The sequence below is a fragment of the Alligator mississippiensis genome, chromosome 11 (genome assembly GCF_030867095.1).
Source record: "Alligator mississippiensis isolate rAllMis1 chromosome 11, rAllMis1, whole genome shotgun sequence".
NCBI classification, from domain to species: Eukaryota; Metazoa; Chordata; order Crocodylia; family Alligatoridae; genus Alligator; species Alligator mississippiensis.
The window spans coordinates 28,051,349-28,068,890 of NC_081834.1; the positions used below are offsets into that span (position 1 = coordinate 28,051,349).

The 17,542-nt window shown below is 50.2% G+C and overlaps 1 protein-coding gene across 2 annotated transcripts; it reads left to right on the top strand.

Annotated features, from left to right (window-relative positions):
* Nucleotides 1–2,021: 2,021 nt before the first annotated feature.
* On the top strand, nucleotides 2,022–17,165 carry SNX33 (sorting nexin 33). 2 transcript variants are annotated; one of them, XM_019477810.2, is made up of 4 exons: nucleotides 2,022–2,127; nucleotides 2,732–2,906; nucleotides 3,163–4,730; nucleotides 16,233–17,165. In XM_019477810.2, the coding sequence occupies exons 3-4, from the start codon at nucleotides 3,293–3,295 to the stop codon at nucleotides 16,484–16,486; spliced, it is 1,692 nt and encodes a 563-aa protein (XP_019333355.1). In that variant the 5' UTR covers nucleotides 2,022–2,127; nucleotides 2,732–2,906; nucleotides 3,163–3,292; the 3' UTR covers nucleotides 16,487–17,165. The 2 variants fall into 2 exon arrangements, with proteins under 2 accessions (XP_019333355.1, XP_006265494.1); XM_006265432.4 differs by having other exon boundaries at nucleotides 2,732–4,730.
* Nucleotides 17,166–17,542: the final 377 nt, after the last annotated feature.

A 17,542-nucleotide genomic window follows, 5' to 3' on the forward strand; every position in this document is an offset into this window, starting at 1 on the left:
ATGTAGCAGTAAACTGCTACCAAGTCCCCTCCCAGCCTTCATTTTTTTTTCAGGCTGAAGAAAAGAAGAAAAGAGTTAAAGCTGCTCAGCCCTTGGCAGGGTTGGGCTTTTCATGAAGGCTGATTGTTCCAGGGACAGAGGCGTGACCTCGGGAGCAGGAGTAGCAGGGCTGGATTCTCCGTTGCCAGAGGCAGATGAGGTTTTTTTGGTAAATCTGATATCTTTTATTAGACCAACCCAAATAGTGGGGAAAATTCTTCTTTGTAAGCTTTGTAAATGACTGCCCATTGCCATAGCGCAGTCATTTAGACCAGGCATGTCACAAAGTAACCCTGCGCCCTTCCCAAGTGCTACTCCAGTCCCCCTCTTTTGTCCCATCTGCTGCTTTGATTTCTCCCCATCTGATCTGCCGCTGTGCTGCCTGCGACTTCCCCAGAGGCTGCCCATGTCACTTGTGGCATACCTGCTGCAGGTTGACCGCCCCTGATTTAGACCACTGCAGAGCCAGCAGAAAAAGCTATTGTCCTGATCTGGTAGCCAGTTGTACCCATCTTGCGGAGGAGACGATTGATAAGACTGGGTAAAGCATAATAGTGGGTGTAGCCCTTTAAAGTCAGTGAAGAGAGTCGCTTGGGAGTCAAGGTACAGCAATCGCTGTGGCTGTCATCTGCCAATGCAAATGACAGGCCTCAAGCCAGCACCGGCTGCCCTATGGGGGTTTGGATGCCCCCAAGTTTTGCCTGCCCTCAGCCATATGGCTGCAGGAACAAGCTAGGGAGAAACCTTCCATTTCCATAATATGGGCATTAAGCCCCAACACCTTGGTGGGTACTAAACCATGCCAGAAGAAGTTATCCCTGGGAGGCTTAAGGAAAACTGCCTTCTTGGACCCAGATACATGGTGTTTCCCCTGCCAGGTAAGTACAGACTAAAGAAATGATCCCTGAAAGTATAGTCTAGGTCTAGGACATGGAAACCCAGAAGGCTTGTGCATGAAAACAGAGCTGTTGGATTGAAATCAGGCTGCTGGCTGGGGACTTCAGGTTTTCAGGTCAGCGGGGGGGGGGGGGGGGGGGGGGGGGGGGGGGGAGGGGGGGGGGTAAGCCAGGAGAGCTGAGACCTTTCCCCTTCCTCAATGCCATTACACCCTTGGGAGGTGCCCAGCACAGAGATCTGCCTGGATAGCAGAGCTTGGGGGATCTAGGCCTCACTCCAACCTGGCATCAGCAGGAGCAGGACTCCCAAATGTTTACCTGCTGCCCAATCCAGCCCCATGTGTCCCACCTGCTTTTGCCTTTGATCTCAATCAGAGACCTGGGAATAGAAAAGGGAGAATGAGCCCCAAGATCTAGCTCTGTCCCTGAGATCACACAGGATAGTCGATGCTTGTTACTATGTTCCCTGGCCACACTTTAAACAAAACCCTCGGATCCCAAGGCTGGGAAGATCTGAAGGCTATTAATGAATTGCTATTTTTAAGCACCAGGCCTGTGTGAAGCCAATACAAGCCTAAAATACTGGCAGTGCCCTGCTGAGCTAATAGGTATGAGCCTATGAGCTGCTGTAGCCAGAATCTGCGTGGGTGCCTCGCAGGCAGCAGCTTGTGTGATCCTGTCTGATCTCCGTGGGGGAGCAGAGGATGCATGAGGGGCTGGACTCTCTTCTCATTTCGTCTCCATTCATACCAGCTCTGCTCTCCCTAGGGGAGCTGCTGGCTGGTACCTTGGTGAGGGAACTTGGCTCGGGGTGCTGAGGCTCGTGAAACCTGTGCACTTGTTTGCCTTATGGCTCTGGGAGCAACAGTGCTGCGGCCTGGTGCGCAGAGCAGTGGGCTGCTGGGACCCAGGCTCTGCCACTGGTGGGAGTAACCTTGGGCGAGGAGGCACGCGGAGGCTAGGTGACTCGCCCAAGGTCACCTCGCTTCCGCGTGCCTCAGTTTCCCCTTCTGCCCAAAGGGGGACTAATGGGAGCGCGGGGGCCGGCAGGGGGCGGCCTGGGACCGAGCCGGGCTGCCTGCGCTGCCTCGCCTGGAGGCTTCGCAAACTTTCCAGCTTCCCTGTCCTTGCGTCATGGAAAAGGCTGGAGCGTGACGGAGCGGCCCGCGGGGAGCGGCACGGAGCGGCCCAGGTGCTCGGGGGCCGGGGCCCGGCTACCCCCGTCGGGCGCGGGGCGCGAGGCGGGGGTCCGGGGCAGCGCCCCGCCGCCTCTGCCTGCCCTGCCGGGCGCGCTGCCCCGGGCGGAGCGGGGCCCCGGCGCGGTGCTCCCGCGGGGCGCCGCGCCCGGCTGGAGCGGAGCACGCCCGGCGCCGGTGCGACCCGCGGCTGTTCCCGAGCCGCGCCGGGGCCCTCGCGGGGCAGCCGCCGGGGAGCGGCGGCCTCAACAGCAGCCCTGGAGCGGGGGTCTCGCCGCACACGTGGCCCGTCCCGCCTGCGACCCCCGCTCCTGCTGCGGGGAGCCCTCCCCTGCCTGGGCCCTGGCGGCCGGGAGGCTGCGTCCCCGCCGGGGGACGGCGCTGGGCCCCGCTGGCGGGCTGGGCGCGGGGCAGTGCGTGCGGTGCGGGGCTGCCCTGGGCCCCGCCGGCCCTGCTCGTTTTTTTCCTTCCTCCGCCCTGCCGGAGGGATGTGGCTCCCCCCTCCTTACTCGCCGCCCCCCCCCCCCCGCTCCGAAGGGATTGCCAAACGTTTGGGCTGGGATCATCTGAAGGTTGTGTTTTTGTTTTCCTTCCTTCCAGGGCTTTTGCCAGTGCCGCCACTCGCCATCCTGCCGGAGACGCAGCTCGGTGGGTGAGGAGGCCAGGCCGAACCTGGGCTTTTCTTTTTAAAGTCCTTGAGAAGAAAGCTCCAGCGGGTGAGGGGAGTCTGGCCTCCTGCTCCTGGCTGATCAGGATCCTGGGTTTTTTGGTTAATGTGAGTTCAAGCCGAGAAGGTGGACGGTGCGGGCAGCAAAGTCAAAGCTGTGGGGACATGAGGGGTTTGCGGATGTGTCTGACGGAGGCTTATGTCACCTAAACGGAGGGGCAGAGCATGTCTGCACCCCAGGAATGTCATTTGGGACCGAGGAACTGAGTCCTCAAGATTCACTGGCATTTTTAGACCTTGAAAGTTACATCTTAGACTACATATTTTTACTGCATGGTTAAATCAACTCAGCCCTTTCCCACAGCTCGGGACCAGGTTTTAAGCCATAAAGAGAGTGTGTGCGGTGCCCTCCTCTGCCAGGAGCTGTTTAAGTACCTGAGCGATTATTTGCCTGTTCCCAAGGGCTGAGTTGCGTAGTCCTGCAGGAAACAGCCATGGCGCTGAAAGCCCGAGCACTTTACAACTTCCAGAGTGAAAACAAAGAGGAGATCAGCATCCAGGAGAACGAGGAGCTGGTGATCTTCAGTGAAAACTCCCTGGACGGGTGGCTGCAGGGCAAGAACAGCCGAGGGGAGACTGGCCTCTTCCCTGCCTCTTACGTGGAGATCCTGCGGTCCAGGTCAAGCTCCAGTTATACGGACTATTCAAACAGCCCAGCTGGCTCTCCTGGACATGACTCCTCCTTCTATGTGCACCCTCCCAACACCAGCATCTCCAACCAGGGCAGCTTTGAGGACGACGATGACGATGATTGGGATGACTGGGATGATGGCTGCACGGTGGTGGAGGAGCCCAGGAGTGGCCCTGGCACCAATGGGCACCCCTCCCCTCACCTGCAGTACCCTGCGGTGTACCCCAGCCAGAACGCTGGCTATCGACCCAAGCCTGCCCTAGAGAGACAGGACAGCATAAGCTCCTCCAAGAGGGGCAGTGTGGTAGGGCGGAACCTCAACCGCTTCTCCTGTTTTGTCCGCTCGGGGGTGGAGGCCTTTATCCTAGGAGACGTGCCCCTTATGTCCAAGATTGCGGAGGCTTATTATATTGAGATGGGGTCCAAGGGCCCCCAATGGAGGGCCAATCCACACCCTTTCATCTGCTCTGTGGAGGACCCAACCAAGCAGACCAAATTCAAGGGCATCAAGAGCTACATCTCTTATAAGCTGACTCCCAGCAACATCACCACCCCAGTCTATCGGCGGTACAAGCACTTTGACTGGCTGTACAACCGCCTACTGCACAAGTTCACGGTGATCTCAGTGCCCCATTTGCCAGAGAAGCAGGCCACCGGGCGCTTTGAGGAGGACTTCATCGAGAAGCGCAAGCGGAGGCTGATTTTGTGGATGGACCACATGACCAGCCACCCCGTCCTCTCCCAGTATGAGGGCTTCCAGCACTTCCTCACCTGCCGTGATGACAAGCAATGGAAACTGGGGAAGCGGCGGGCGGAGAAGGATGAGATGGTCGGGGCCAGCTTCCTGCTGACTCTTCAGATCCCCACGGAGCACCAGGACCTGCAGGATGTTGAGGACCGTGTGGACTCCTTCAAGGCCTTCAGCAAGAAAATGGATGACAGTGTCCTGCAGCTGACCAATGTGGCCTCCGAGCTGGTCCGCAAGCATTTGGGAGGCTTCAGGAAGGAGTTCCAGAAGCTGGGCAATGCTTTCCAAGCCATCAGCCACTCCTTCCAGATGGACCCACCCTACAGCTCGGATGCCCTCAACAATGCCATCTCCCACACAGGCAAGACATACGAGACTGTAGGGGAGATGTTTGCTGAGCAGCCCAAGAATGACCTTTTCCTCATGCTGGACACTCTCTCCTTATACCAGGGGCTACTTTCCAACTTTCCGGACATTATTCACCTCCAAAAAGGTAAGCCATGCTGAGATGCGGCTTTCTCAAAGGTTGCTGTGTAATAATGTAGCAAAACTTGTCCAGCCAAGCAGCTACCCAAGGCACTGACAACACTTGAGTTGTTTGGAGGTGGCCTTCTCCTAAACTTGGAGCAGGTTCGTTTTCTGTCCTTGCAGGTCAGGGAGTGGGAGTCAGGGGTGGATTCTGAAGACAGAAGTTTGTGTGATGATGGAAGGCCTGCTGTAGAGGATCTTAAGTTCTTAGCCTTTCTGGGGTGCTGTGCCTTTCAAAGTGCTATGCGCCCATTAGTCAATACTCCCAGCTTCTCTGTGGCACCAGTATATGTCATTGCTCTAATTTTATAGCCAGAGAGCCTGAGACCCTAGAAGTTAGGGCCCAAGGCTTCAAAGTCAAGGTTTGTTCTGGCCTAATGACCCATCAGGCTGGCATAGGTAAGATACACCAGTCTCTATAGCCAGTGGTTCCCAAGGGAATCATATAGTTAGCAGCACTTTTGACTACCTCTTTGCCTAAATGACCAGGGGCCCATTCACAACTGAGTTGACTAGAGGCAGCCTTCAGCCTGAGTCCAGAATGAGTCTTTGAATTCATGCCCCTGGAACCACATCAGGACACCTTAGCCGTTTTGCTGCCCTGCCCAGGCCAAGGTTTCCAAAGGGACCCCTAATTTTAGGTGTCTTAAGTCTTTGGGTTCTAGCTTCTGCTTTTCAGAGGTGCTGAGTCTCCCAGGTCCTTGCTGACTTGAATGAGATTAGGTTGAAAGCAAGGCCCAAGCAGACCCACAGAATTAGAGGACACTTTAGGGAATTTGGGCCTTGGTGATTTCCCTAGGACTGCATGGTAAATTAGCAGCAGAACTTGGGTGCTGCTATCCCCAGCCTTGTGTTTGTCCTCTTGGAATACACAGCCACTGAAGAGGCTGGCTGGGATCTCTGGGGCCAGGAAGAAGGCCAAAATCCTCCTTGCCAGTCAGCCAGAAGTGTGCCTGCCTAGTGCCCTTGCTACAGTTTCTGCCATACCACATTACAGCCTGACATTTATCCCACTGTAGTGAGGAATCCAACATGGGCCTAATTTCCTTCCCTCCCACCCAAACTGAGAAGGGGAACCCCACTGCATTTTGGGAGCTATGTGATCGGTTCTTTGCTCAGAAATGTGGCTCTGCCAGGGACTTTCCTGAGTGAGCACTGATAGGAATTGCCATATAACCCTGATCAGGCATGACTGCCTTCCAGAAGATAATGAGACATTAGTTAATTATGCTCTTCCTCATGGTTCAAGGACAAGAGTGAAATCCAGTGGTAGGCAAAACCTGTTTTCCCTGCCTGTGCAGAGTTGAAGGATGATGTGACACTATATACTTGGCTTGGTGAAGCTAGTTTCTGAGGCAGGATCTCAGGACTCCTTTCCCTCTGCTCCCGTGCATAGCCTGAGGCAAGAAAGGTACCTTGGGTAGACAGGGACAGTCATTGTCACTTTGCTCTCAGCATGCCTTGGATGTGACCACACGCCTTCCAGGAAGGCCTTGGTGCTTTGCCTACCTCTCCTTGGAGAGCACCACAGCCCTCTTCAGAGAGCCCTAGCCTTTAGAATCTGTTCTGGAAAGTCAGTCATTGCCTATCAGCGTGGAGCCCGGATGGCCTTTTGGGCCACGGAGCTGGAGATACCTTGTTTCATCACAGCTGGGGAATGAAACACTAATCACAGCACCATGGTTTACTAATGAGGTGCTCATGGCAGCAGCAGAGCATGGGGCTTGCTGGAGCAGCAGGGTCCCGAGTGGACCCTGTACTCACCAAATACAGTGAGAGAGTGAGCTGCATCTGGGAACCTGCTGCTTGCGAATGTGTTTGCCCAGCAGTGGAAAGGTGAGTCCTGGAGAAAAGCCATCTCTTAATCGCAGAATCCAGGCTATTTGCCCCAGGCTCCTTCCTCTGGTCACGTCCGCCTAATGAACATGAGACATTTGAATGTTTTGAGGAGGGGAGGTGGCAGGGGAAGCTCCTGTGGTGTAGAGAAGGAGAGCCAGGATGGCCAGGTTTGAGGTGCCACAGACATGCTTCCCTTGCCCAGGTGAAAACGGCTGTTTTCCCCAAGTAATATGCGCCCAAGAGACTGTCTTTCTGTGGAGTTGTTCTCCCTCCTCCCCAGCCTGCTATTCACCTCCCAGGGGAGGAGGTAGGCAAGAGAATCCAGCTCTTATTTCTCTCCAGGGCAAATATTTTGTGATGGAAAGGTTTAGGCAACAGAGGCATGCAGTCAGGTGGTGTCCTACCATGCCACTGTGGGGAGGAAGTCAGGTGTGACGCACACAGACAGGCTGTGGCTTGTGGGTGGGTCCGGTTTAACTTGTCTCACTACCTTACCAGAAGGGTCTCAGTCACACCTGGCCTGCAAGTGACCAGGCAAATAGGCATGTTTTTTCGAGGGAGCGTCCTACTGAACTCCAAGCGCCATCTTCACATGGAGAAGTGGCTGCTTTGTGAGTAGCTCTTACTGCAGTGAAGGTCCTAGCTACTACTCCTTGGGTCAGGATGGTGGCATCTCCCCCTTGGGGTGCTGCTGGCACCACACACAAGACCTAGGTAATGGCATTTATTTAGAAACAATCCTGCTCAAGTCCCACCCTGGTGTCACTCAGCTGCCTCTGCTGCTCTTGCTTCAGAGTGGAATTTAGCCCTGGAGAGTTCCTGTAGTTTTTTCCATTCTTTTTTTTTATAACACTAAGGAAATCCGTATGAATATGGGGCCAGAACCTGCCCAGAGTGAGACTGCTCGGGTGTAGCTGGGGGCGGGTTTTGGCTTAGAATGTCTTGTTTCCTAAGAGCTCCTCTGTTTCTGCTACATCTTACCAACCGGGAGCCATAATCCCCTGGTTGGGAGAGCTGAGGGACTTCTACTTTCCCCTTCTGTGTTGTCACACAGAGGGTGATAACCTCATAGCTGGAGTGCTCAGCAGGGTTGAAGAGAAACTGTCTGTGAGGAGAGATCCTGTGTTCATGCCAGTGGTTCTGGTGCTAAAGAACGAGGGCAGAGGAATGCAGGAAACCCGCCAAGCTGAATTCTTTGTGAACAGAATTAAAGAAAAAAAAGAAAAATGTTTTGTATGAGTATTAGCCACGCTCTAAAGCCTTGTCTCCACCAGGGAGGATTAGTCCTGGTGGAACCCAAGCTAGGCAGTTTCCAGCACCCTCAGTTGTAAATACTAACTTAGCCACACCACAGACACTCCTTCCTGGTCACGGTTCACTAGAGGGCTGATTCCGACCTTCAGACCCATTCCTATCTCTGTGTCATTTTCTTTTGAGCCTTGTGGTAAGCCCTATCCAAGAATAAATATTTGCAGAGGGCCAGCATTTGCAGTGACAGTCATGTTAGGTCCTACTGAGGTGGGAGTTTATCATGAGTTGGTTAAGCTGGTGAAAAAGGCTGAGTGGCTGCACTTATTATCGTCTTAAGGAGGGTGATTTGGATATTGTTTAAATCAGTTAAGAATGCATTTGACCTAAGCTGAAATAAGTCCCTCTTAAATAGAAGGAGAAGGGTTTGCCCTGTGGTGTCCACTTGTTTCACGTAATCAGCTTGAAAATGGATGTGACTTTGCGCCCTCAGTTACTCTGGCACACAACTTTGGAAAAGGACTCAGTTCACACAGGCAAATTGGAGGTCAATTAGCTACAATGTGGCCTCTAAGCTGGACAAAGTTTACAAGTCCTGGGATTCAGAAAGGAAAAAGCTTTGTCTTTTAGTACAAGTCTTCAAGGCTAAAGTGAAATTGGAAGATTTGTATCTGCACAAGAAGGACCTGATTTTATTCCATCTGTTTAGGCACCAAAGTAGACTTAGAATCCTAAGTGCAATTCTGTTCCACCTCATTAATATATCTACTTGTGTGGCACGCTGTCACCTTAGTCTTAAGAATAAGTCACAAAAAAGCAAGAAGGAGGAAGGTGACTCGGGTACCCTTTGTATTACTCATACAGGGTGGAATACAATCACACTTAGGCACGTAAGTCTACCTATGTACCTAATAGGTGGAATTCGTTCTGACCTGAAGGGTTTAGTTAGCCTGCAAGCTCTTTGGGACAGGGATTGCCAGTTGGTTGCATGTGCATACAGTACTTGGTGCCATGAGGCTTTCATCAGTCTCTAGGCACTGGTGTCACTTAAATAATGGATAACGCAGCCCCTTGTGAAGGCCCTCTGAACTTGAACTTTAAGCACCATCACTCATCCTTGGCCTTTAAAATGAGACCTGCTTGAATTATTGCCAATAATGGCGTCATCCTCCTGGTTTGCATCTTGTGTATTTACCCCAATGCAAAGTGACAGTTGTGATGTGATAACACTTTGCACCTACCTTGTGCGAGGTATAAGGCATTGGAGGGGGGAGTCCCAGCTGTGAGAATGTGGCTGGTTAGTTTCTTACCCCTGGATTTCTCCAAATCTGTCTATTATTGGGGATGCTTCCATTGCCCTGCGCAAAGGCTTAGCTTGTTTCCCTTTGACCGTTCACAGTGTACGATGGGTGAGCTAAGTAAGTCTCAGGGTGCTAATTCTGCCTCCCTGAGCAGAAGGACTAGTGTTTTGTAAACAGATGGGCAGCAAATATCTCTCAGTGAAGGATCACGGGGTGTTCATGCATGCTCCTTTGCAGTATTCTCCCAGCTCTGATTAAAATAGAGGATTCAGTGGTAAATCACACTGAGTCTATGTTGTTGAGGAAGCCAAAAAAATTTGATGAGCCATAAGTGGCTCATTAGGCTAGAGTGGTTAATAAGCCATGGATTCTATAGCGAGCGGCATGCAAGGGAGTGGTGTGGTTGGCATCATGTCTTTCTGTCCCTGACTCCCCAGTTCTCAGTGACTAGGTACCTTTTTGCAAATGGGTGGCCTTTGGCAGGAGTCTGGAGGATTTCACTATGACTAGACCAAATAAATCTTGCTGTGGGGGACAGACAAAAAAGTGCTTATGAGGATCTAAGGCTGTGGTTACTCTGTAGTTGAGAGGAATGAATGCAGCATGGCTCAACATACCTAGAGCTTTTGTTTCACTAGCCTGGCACAATGACACGGCCTTGTTATGGCCTGTATGAGGAGCAGGGGGATCCTGAGTGCGCATGGGAGTGGCTAAGGTCTGGTCACTGTGTCTTCATTGCTTTTTTACCTCGCCTAGCTTGATGAAAGCTACCTTGAGCATGCCCACCCCTGCAACAATCACCTTGGGTGGCAGCATAGCTATAGCCTCAATATGAAAGTGTTTGGTGTTATTTTACACTGTATGTCTCTTAGCTGTTACCTGAGGAAGAAGGCACCTGTCACACATTCATATAGTCCTAGAAATAGAATCACCCGATTCAGTTTTCACGCCCAATTTCCTTCTGGTGCTTGTGGTCTGGGTCTTTGTCTGGAGGCTGCAGACTTGGATCTGGTCTGGGGTAGCTTAGTGAGGTGATTTTGGCTGTAGTTACATGCTGTCCCTCTAGGATGGGTGGAGAGGCACAAATGAATCTTCAACTGACTTCCCCTCTCAGTCTTGTTTGGGCTCAATCTACATAGGCCTGTGTCTTTACTGCAAACACAGCTGTATTTTGTTATTGAGCTAGTTAACCTGAAATAGCTACAATAGTTTAAAATCCTAGGAAAATAAAGCACAGCTAGTTTTTTTTATCTTGAAGCACAGAATTGAGGTCAATATAATCCATTTTCCCTTGCAGTCTACTTTAACTAACTCCACTGTGGTGAAATCTTCAATCCCTTGACTCCACTAGGAGTTTGCATCAAAGTAGCTGCCTCTGTGTACAATACCATCCTTTTTCTGCAGTGAAAACATAAGTTTCATTTGTCCACCCATCACCTCAGTGTCCGTATGCCTTTACCTGATCAAGTAAGAGTCTCCATGGGAGTATGAGAGAAAAGCTGACAAATTCACCCTGAGTGGAGTTCAGACTTTCAGCAGACTCAGGTAGATGACAATGGCACACTGTTTCTGGTTAGGTTTTCTTCATAACCAAAGACCTTAGAAAATCTCAGAGTAGATTTTCAATGGATCTGGATACAATCCAGATCTCCCATGGGTAGATTTGCAAACTTCAGCCTTCGGGTTTTTTTGAAGTGAAATATTAAATTTTGGAGCAAATTGGCTGGATCCTGTGGCAAGTTCTGACACAGGGTCTCCGCAGAGAGGAAGAACAAGCATGACATTGAGGGAGAATATGGGTCACGCTAGTTTTCATGAAAGAACAGTAATAGATTTGTCAGCAGTTCTGGACCTGTCTTCTCCACAAAATAGGGATGGCCTTTGGTATCCTTCAGTCTTCCCCCCACAAAACCCAGGCTTCCGAGGAAGCAGTGGTGATGCCCCTTTCCTTGCCCTTAACCAGTAGGTCAGTGGGTGGGGTAGAGGATGTGCCCAAGATGTGGGAGACATGGGTTCAGTTCCCTCCTCCACCTGAGGGGAGCTCAGCTTGCTCCCACAACCACTCGCCTGACTGCCCTAACCACCAGCATGTCGGCTCCTCCGGGGCAGGGCGTTCTCAGAACCTTCTCCCAGTTTGGTCTGCTTGCCTGGAGTCATTCCCTATTTCTTGGGTGTGATAGAGACTGTGACTCTCTAGCCTAGTGGGTGGGGAGCTCATCTTTGCAGGAGTAGATCTGGGTTCCAGCACTTGCTCCAGTGAATATTGAAGGATTTTATGTCGAGTCTTCACTGGAGCGGGGGCTGGGACTCGGGGCTTCCTCTTCCATGCAGCTGTCCTCACCACAAAGCTACACAGTCATGTTCAGAGTCTCCATCTCTTTTTCTGTGGCTTCATCTGTGTTTAAGTATTCCATGCCAGGACAGTGACAGCTTCAACAGGGGGGATGGCACGTGCCCCTTCCACCCCATAACTGCCTGTAGCCTGGTGGTCAGGGCACTCTGGGGCAGTGGGCAATGTCCGTTCAGAACCCTTCAGGCAGAGGAGGGAATTGGACCTGGGTTTCTCATGCCTTGTGTGGAGGCTAGGACCACTGCATTTCTGGATAAAAAGGGCGGCTGTGAGAAACAGTTTGGGCTGGGACCTCACTCGAGTGTTTGAGATTCTGAGACAGGTGCCTCCCTGCAGCCCAACATAAGGTAGGTGTTTGACACCCCTGTCCTCAGCCCTTCCAGTTGGGCAGCTTAGGTTCCTAATGGCACTTTCTGGAGCCAGGCATTATACACACAGATAAGGGGCAGGCAAAATACGGCCTCCGGGCTGGATCCAGCCTGCCAAGCCATTCTATCTGGCCTGTGGAGCCCCTAAAAAATTTAGTAAACTAATATTTATTTGCCCCGGCTCCCTGTCAAAGCTGGCTGGAGTCAGGGGCAGTAGGACCCAGCGGGAGCCCTCAGGCTTGCAGGCTTGAGCAGCCCAGCCCCGCCCTGCCCACCCCCAGCCACTTCCCTGCTTTCCTGCCCTCGCCCTGCTCCAGCACCTTGTGACTGGCTCCTGGCTGCACCCCTGGACTGCAGAGCATGGGACCGCGCTGGTAGGGGTGTGTATGTGTGTGCGCACGTGTCGGCAGCCGCAGGGGCAGAGTATGTGCATGTCTGCAGGCACAGGGCAGAGTGTGTGTGTGTGCATGCGCGTGTTCATAGGGTGAGTCCCATATGCACAGCCCTCCATACACATGCACCTAGGCCTCCCATCGTACTCCCATACACAAACTCCAGACACCCTCCCGCCATGCACACCCACACCCCACACACCCACACCCCCCACAAACCTATACCCACTCCCCACAATATACAAGAATAAGACTTCATTTTAAGCTATTGTGCAGTCACCTCTGCGTACACTACACAAACGCATGTAAATCAGGACAAAAATATTGTTGTAGATCACTTTTTAGAATATAATTTAGTATTTTTATGGTTCTGAGATTGCAAAACCCCATGCTGAAATGAGTACTGGGGGCAAGGGGAGGGACTTCTGGTGGCAAAGGTCAGGGGCTACGGGGGTGGTACTCCTGGTCACAAGATGGTGACCAGGGAGCAGGGCATCTGTCAAGGGGCGGAGCTACCCATGCAGCCTTTGACATCTTGCCAAAACTCGGTAAGCAGCCCTCTGCCCGAAATAATTGCCCGCCCCTGACATAGATGCTGTGCAAGCTTCCTCCATTCAGCTTTGCCCAGGCACCTGAATCCTGACTTTCCAAACCTCCTCCAGACCCTGCAAGGCTCTGATGATGCACCTAAGTCCTGACAGGCAAGAGTTGATGCCTTGTGCTGTTCACAAAGCCTCAGCTCCTGGAGTTACTTGACTCCGTGGGAAACTCAAGTTTTCATTTAAAAATAAACACAAAATGTTAGCTTTCCTGGGTGTGGAGTAGCTGAAAACACACCCCAAAGGCAAATGAAAAGAATCTCCAAATTTATCCTTTTTATACCAAAGAGTTCCTGCTATTTCAGTCATGGACACTGCTCTGTCAACACACCTCTTTTTGAACTAAACTGTCTCTCCTGATCTGTTTTTGGCCTCTCTATATCACAGACTCTTTGTTGTAAGACCTGGCTTTTGATTTTGAGATAATTGCTATGTGGATACACCACAAGTGTACACAAGTGTACACAAGTGAGGTGTGTCTAACATAAGGCAAGTTGCTGCCTTGAGGAACCTCATTACAAGAGCTGAGTGTATCTGCTATAAAATCAGGAGAAGAAAACCTTTATGAGAAAGTTGCACGGACTTAACTTAAACTGGTTCTTAGTTCTTAAACTTGCTTCTTCAACCACCTAGGTTAAACCGATTTAAACTCCATATGGACTCTCTTATTTTGGTTTAGTGGTACTCAACTTTCAGCCTGCAAAGCTGTGTTATCCAGCCCACAGGTCTCCCTAGGGGTCTGGAAATTTGGCAGCAGGGAAGCAGTGGTAGAATTAATTACTGTTCTCCTGTTGCCAAATTTCCAGACCTGTAGGGAGCCCCACACACTGGATGATGTGGCTCTGCATGCTAGATCATGCTGGCACATGGGACCAGAAGATTGAGCACTACTGGTTTAGCTTATGATGATTAAGAATTAGTTTAGGCAAGTCCTGAGAGGCCTGCATAGTGGTGAGACCTACAAGAAGCACAATGAAGTCACTTATTTAGGTATATGACCTGACCTATGTTTGTACTCAAGAGTCACAGATGGTGGAAGAGTTTGGCGCTGCTGTGACCATGCTAATATTGGCCAAGTACAGCCAGTCAAAAAGCCCAAGGCTGAATTGATTCAGTTTTTGCAGGTTCATCTAAGCTGCAAGGATTGAATCAATAAGCAAATGAACAGACATTCACTTTTGATTCAGGAAATGCAACCCATGCCTGCTGTGGCTCAGGCCAGAAGATAGAGGGCACTAGAGCACAGCTCTCTGGCACATAGCCAGCATGGGCTGTGTGTTTGCTTCCTCTTCCTGCTGCTCCTGAGGTCTCTGGGGGTCCACAATCACAGTAGCAGGACTTTGCAGGGTTACACATCGCTTCCTCTTCCTGCTTCTAGGTGCCATAGGATTTGTAATCCCCAGCTGCAGCCAGCACTAAGTAAGCAGGGCAAGGCAGCTCTGTACTCAGGGGAAGGAAAGTTGAACCCCCTTCCTGGCCCTGGATCCCAGCAGGGATTTGGCCAAGGTGGGGTGGGCAGTGAGTCAGCCCTCATTGCTCCAGCTAGGGAGCGGAGGGGCAGGGCCAGCCCTGCTCTCTGGAGCAGACAGCACAGCCCAGCCCAGGGCTGCAAAATGCTGGGATGCTGGAGAACTATGATTTAACTTGGACCAGTAAGGGGTCTGGGATAGAAGTTTCATAAGCCAGTTTGACCTAAATTAGTTAAGTTGTCTTATCATTCAGTCAGGTTTATCCAGCCATTTTGAAACTGGTTTATGTGCACTGAACTTCTATTTTGTTACAGGTTTAAACCAGTTTCTGATCACTTAAACCAGTTTATGTGCAACTTCCATCCCTAGCCATTGTAGCTAGAAGACTGGACTGTCCCACAGAAGAGATGCTGAACTAGACAGGGCATAGGAATCACTATGTGAGGTCCCATGGACTCTGTGGTGCTGGAGGCCAGACTTGGTGATTGTAACGGTCCCTTTCTGGCCTGAGAGTTTATGAACATCTAAACTGGGCTCTCTTCTACCCACCTGTCATCTAGGTAGAAGATAAAAGTCCCATGTCATTTTACACAAAGATGAAGAAGCAGCATAAAGAAAATGGCTTATGGCTCTCCACCCCTTAAATAAAATAGGTAATAATGCCTTTCTTCTCTTCCAGCCCCCTTGTTCCCAGTGGAGAGGCCTGGAGCTGTGTATAAGCCCTTGTAAAATGCACCTCTCATATCTACATGATCATTGCACAGCTAGAACTCAATTACGTTTTGTCCAGTGCCTTGAGATACCTCTGACAGAATATAGTTTTATATCATTCTCTGTCCATCTTCTTTCGTTAATCTGTTGCATCTACTAGCAGATTTGGTGTCCTGGATTGTTGGGATTTTCCCTAGTCTATGATCTATGCATATAATTGGGCCTTATATAGCTTCTGTCAGTAGTTTTCCAAATATATTAAGTAGGAGCGTAAAAATTCTTACCTCTTCTTTACAAATAGGGACAGTATGTCAGGTGAGGTGAAGTGACTTGCCCAAGTGACTCAGCAAACTATTAGCAAAACTGGAGATACGACACAAATCTCCAGATAATCTGTCTGCTTCCATATCTGCTGGTTCTAAGGCCTTTCTATGCTCTGACATCATTTAACATTGGTTGTTAAACCCAGCTGTGGACAGGCTGGTTTTAGCACATGTTGATCTAGCCATGTGGCAGGGGCCAACTGTTATTCTCTGATGAATATCTAGCTTCTAATCCTCAAAAGCTGGAACAAACAGTGCTAGAATATTGTTACTTTTCAACTGCATACAGATCCCTACATGGCCCCTTCCTTGTCCTGTTGCGGGAGCTGAAGAAAAAGACCATTCAGTGTTCACTCCTAGATTAACCCCCTCACAGGCCTGTGTACTGGCACTGGGATCTCTTGGTAGGACGTTTGGATGAACTTGTGCTTTCCCTGAATTTTGGCATGTTCAGAGGAACAACACTCGGTCCACTCCCATCTGAGACAGAGTGACTCCCACAGTGACAGGCTAAGGGTTGATGCAATTTGTACAGCTGCTTGTTTTCACTCAGATGCCTGGGGAGACTGGAAAGGACTATAGAAGTGGGAGGGTGTCGTTGCTGTTGCTCAGCAGAGGAAGGGATGGTTTACTAGTATCAGAGAAATGTGTAGGCATATGTATGTGAATCTGAAGGGAAAGAGTTGGCTCCGTTGACAGCTCAGAGCCACTGAACCAGAGTATGGCACAGCTGGGGCTCCTTTTCTGCTCTCCACAGGCATTTATTTCTCTGCAAGGATGGAAGGAAGGCATGGGATAGCATGAGGAGGTGGAGTACTGGTATACATCTCAGTAACCTTGGGAATCTTGCATCCTTCCTCCTAACAGGAGCCTTTGCAAAGGTGAAAGAGAGTCAGCGGATGAGTGATGAGGGGAAAATGGATCAGGACGAGGCAGATGGGATTCGGAAACGTTGTCGTGTGGTCGGCTTCTCCCTGCAGGCTGAGATGAACCACTTCCACGAGCGACGTATGGCAGACTTCAAGAGAATGATGCAGTCCTACCTAAAACAGCAGATCATCTTCTACCAGAGAGTCAGCCAGCAGCTGGAGAGGACTTTACTTATGTATGACAACCTCTAATGCCTTCCGACTTGATGCATTGGCTAATCCCTCTTCATCTGAACTCATGTGGTTTTGTCTTTGGAACCTCCAGACCTCTGTTTGAGGTGAACTGAGAATTAATGGAAACTCATAACGCTAGTGACCAAAATCCATTTGGCTTTCCTCCATGTTCCTGGAGCTGAGGTGCTGCAGGGAATGTTACATTCATGTCTTCCAACTGACTCATGTCCGACTGACTCATATCATACCGCTACCTTCCCTGATAGCTGGACCCCTCCACCGATTCTGTCTCTGAGAGACTGTGGAGAAGACATGGGTATCTTTCATAAGGGAACAGACATTGACTTTGTGGTGCTGGTATCTCTGGTTTTGCAGTAAGTTGTAGCTTTTGGAAACATGTCCCACTAGAGTAGGGAGGTTGATACATTACAGTCTAGAGGGAAAATAAGTAGAGTTGGTCAAAAATTTGCACACCAAAAACTTTTCTGATGGAAAAAAATGGCCTTTATTTGAAAATTTTTTGTGAAAAAATTATGGCAATTTTTCCATTTTTGACAAATGTTTCCACAACATTTTTACCAATAAGTTTTTAATAGAAATGTTGATGGAAATCATGTTCCAAATCTTTGTCGGGTGTGTCTGTTTACCGAAAATGTTCCATAGTGTTTGCAATAAAAATTTCAACATAGAAATTTCACCTTTTGTGGAAAATGAGTCCATGGGAAAGAAATCACATTAGGCACATCCTTGCACAAATATGGTTCCAGTTTTGGCCAGCTCTAGAAAAAAATGTAGTGTTCACTTGACTGCTGAGGTTCAAAGTCATCCTAAGAAGATCCATGTGAGTTGTACCTTGTTTGACATATAGTCATTTTCACTCCTGGACCAGAATGATAATCCTGGCCATTCTTGCCCTCAGAAAAAAAAGAAACTTATATAGCAAATACACCAGAAAGGATCATTCTCCCTCTAACATGAGAGAGCCCATGGAGTTCTCTCAGGGTTGTTTCCACCTACTCAGTCTAAAACAAAACAGGAAGAGCTAGATACAGGTGAGGGGCTACACATGTGATA

Coding starts and splice junctions, on each gene's coding strand:
- SNX33 (XM_006265432.4), top strand. CDS start 3,293: ATGGCGCTGAAAGCCCGAGCACTTTACAACTTCCAGAGTGAAAACAAA. Junction 4,731..16,232: donor CATTATTCACCTCCAAAAAG/GTAAGCCATGCT, acceptor TCCTCCTAACAG/GAGCCTTTGCAAAGGTGAAA.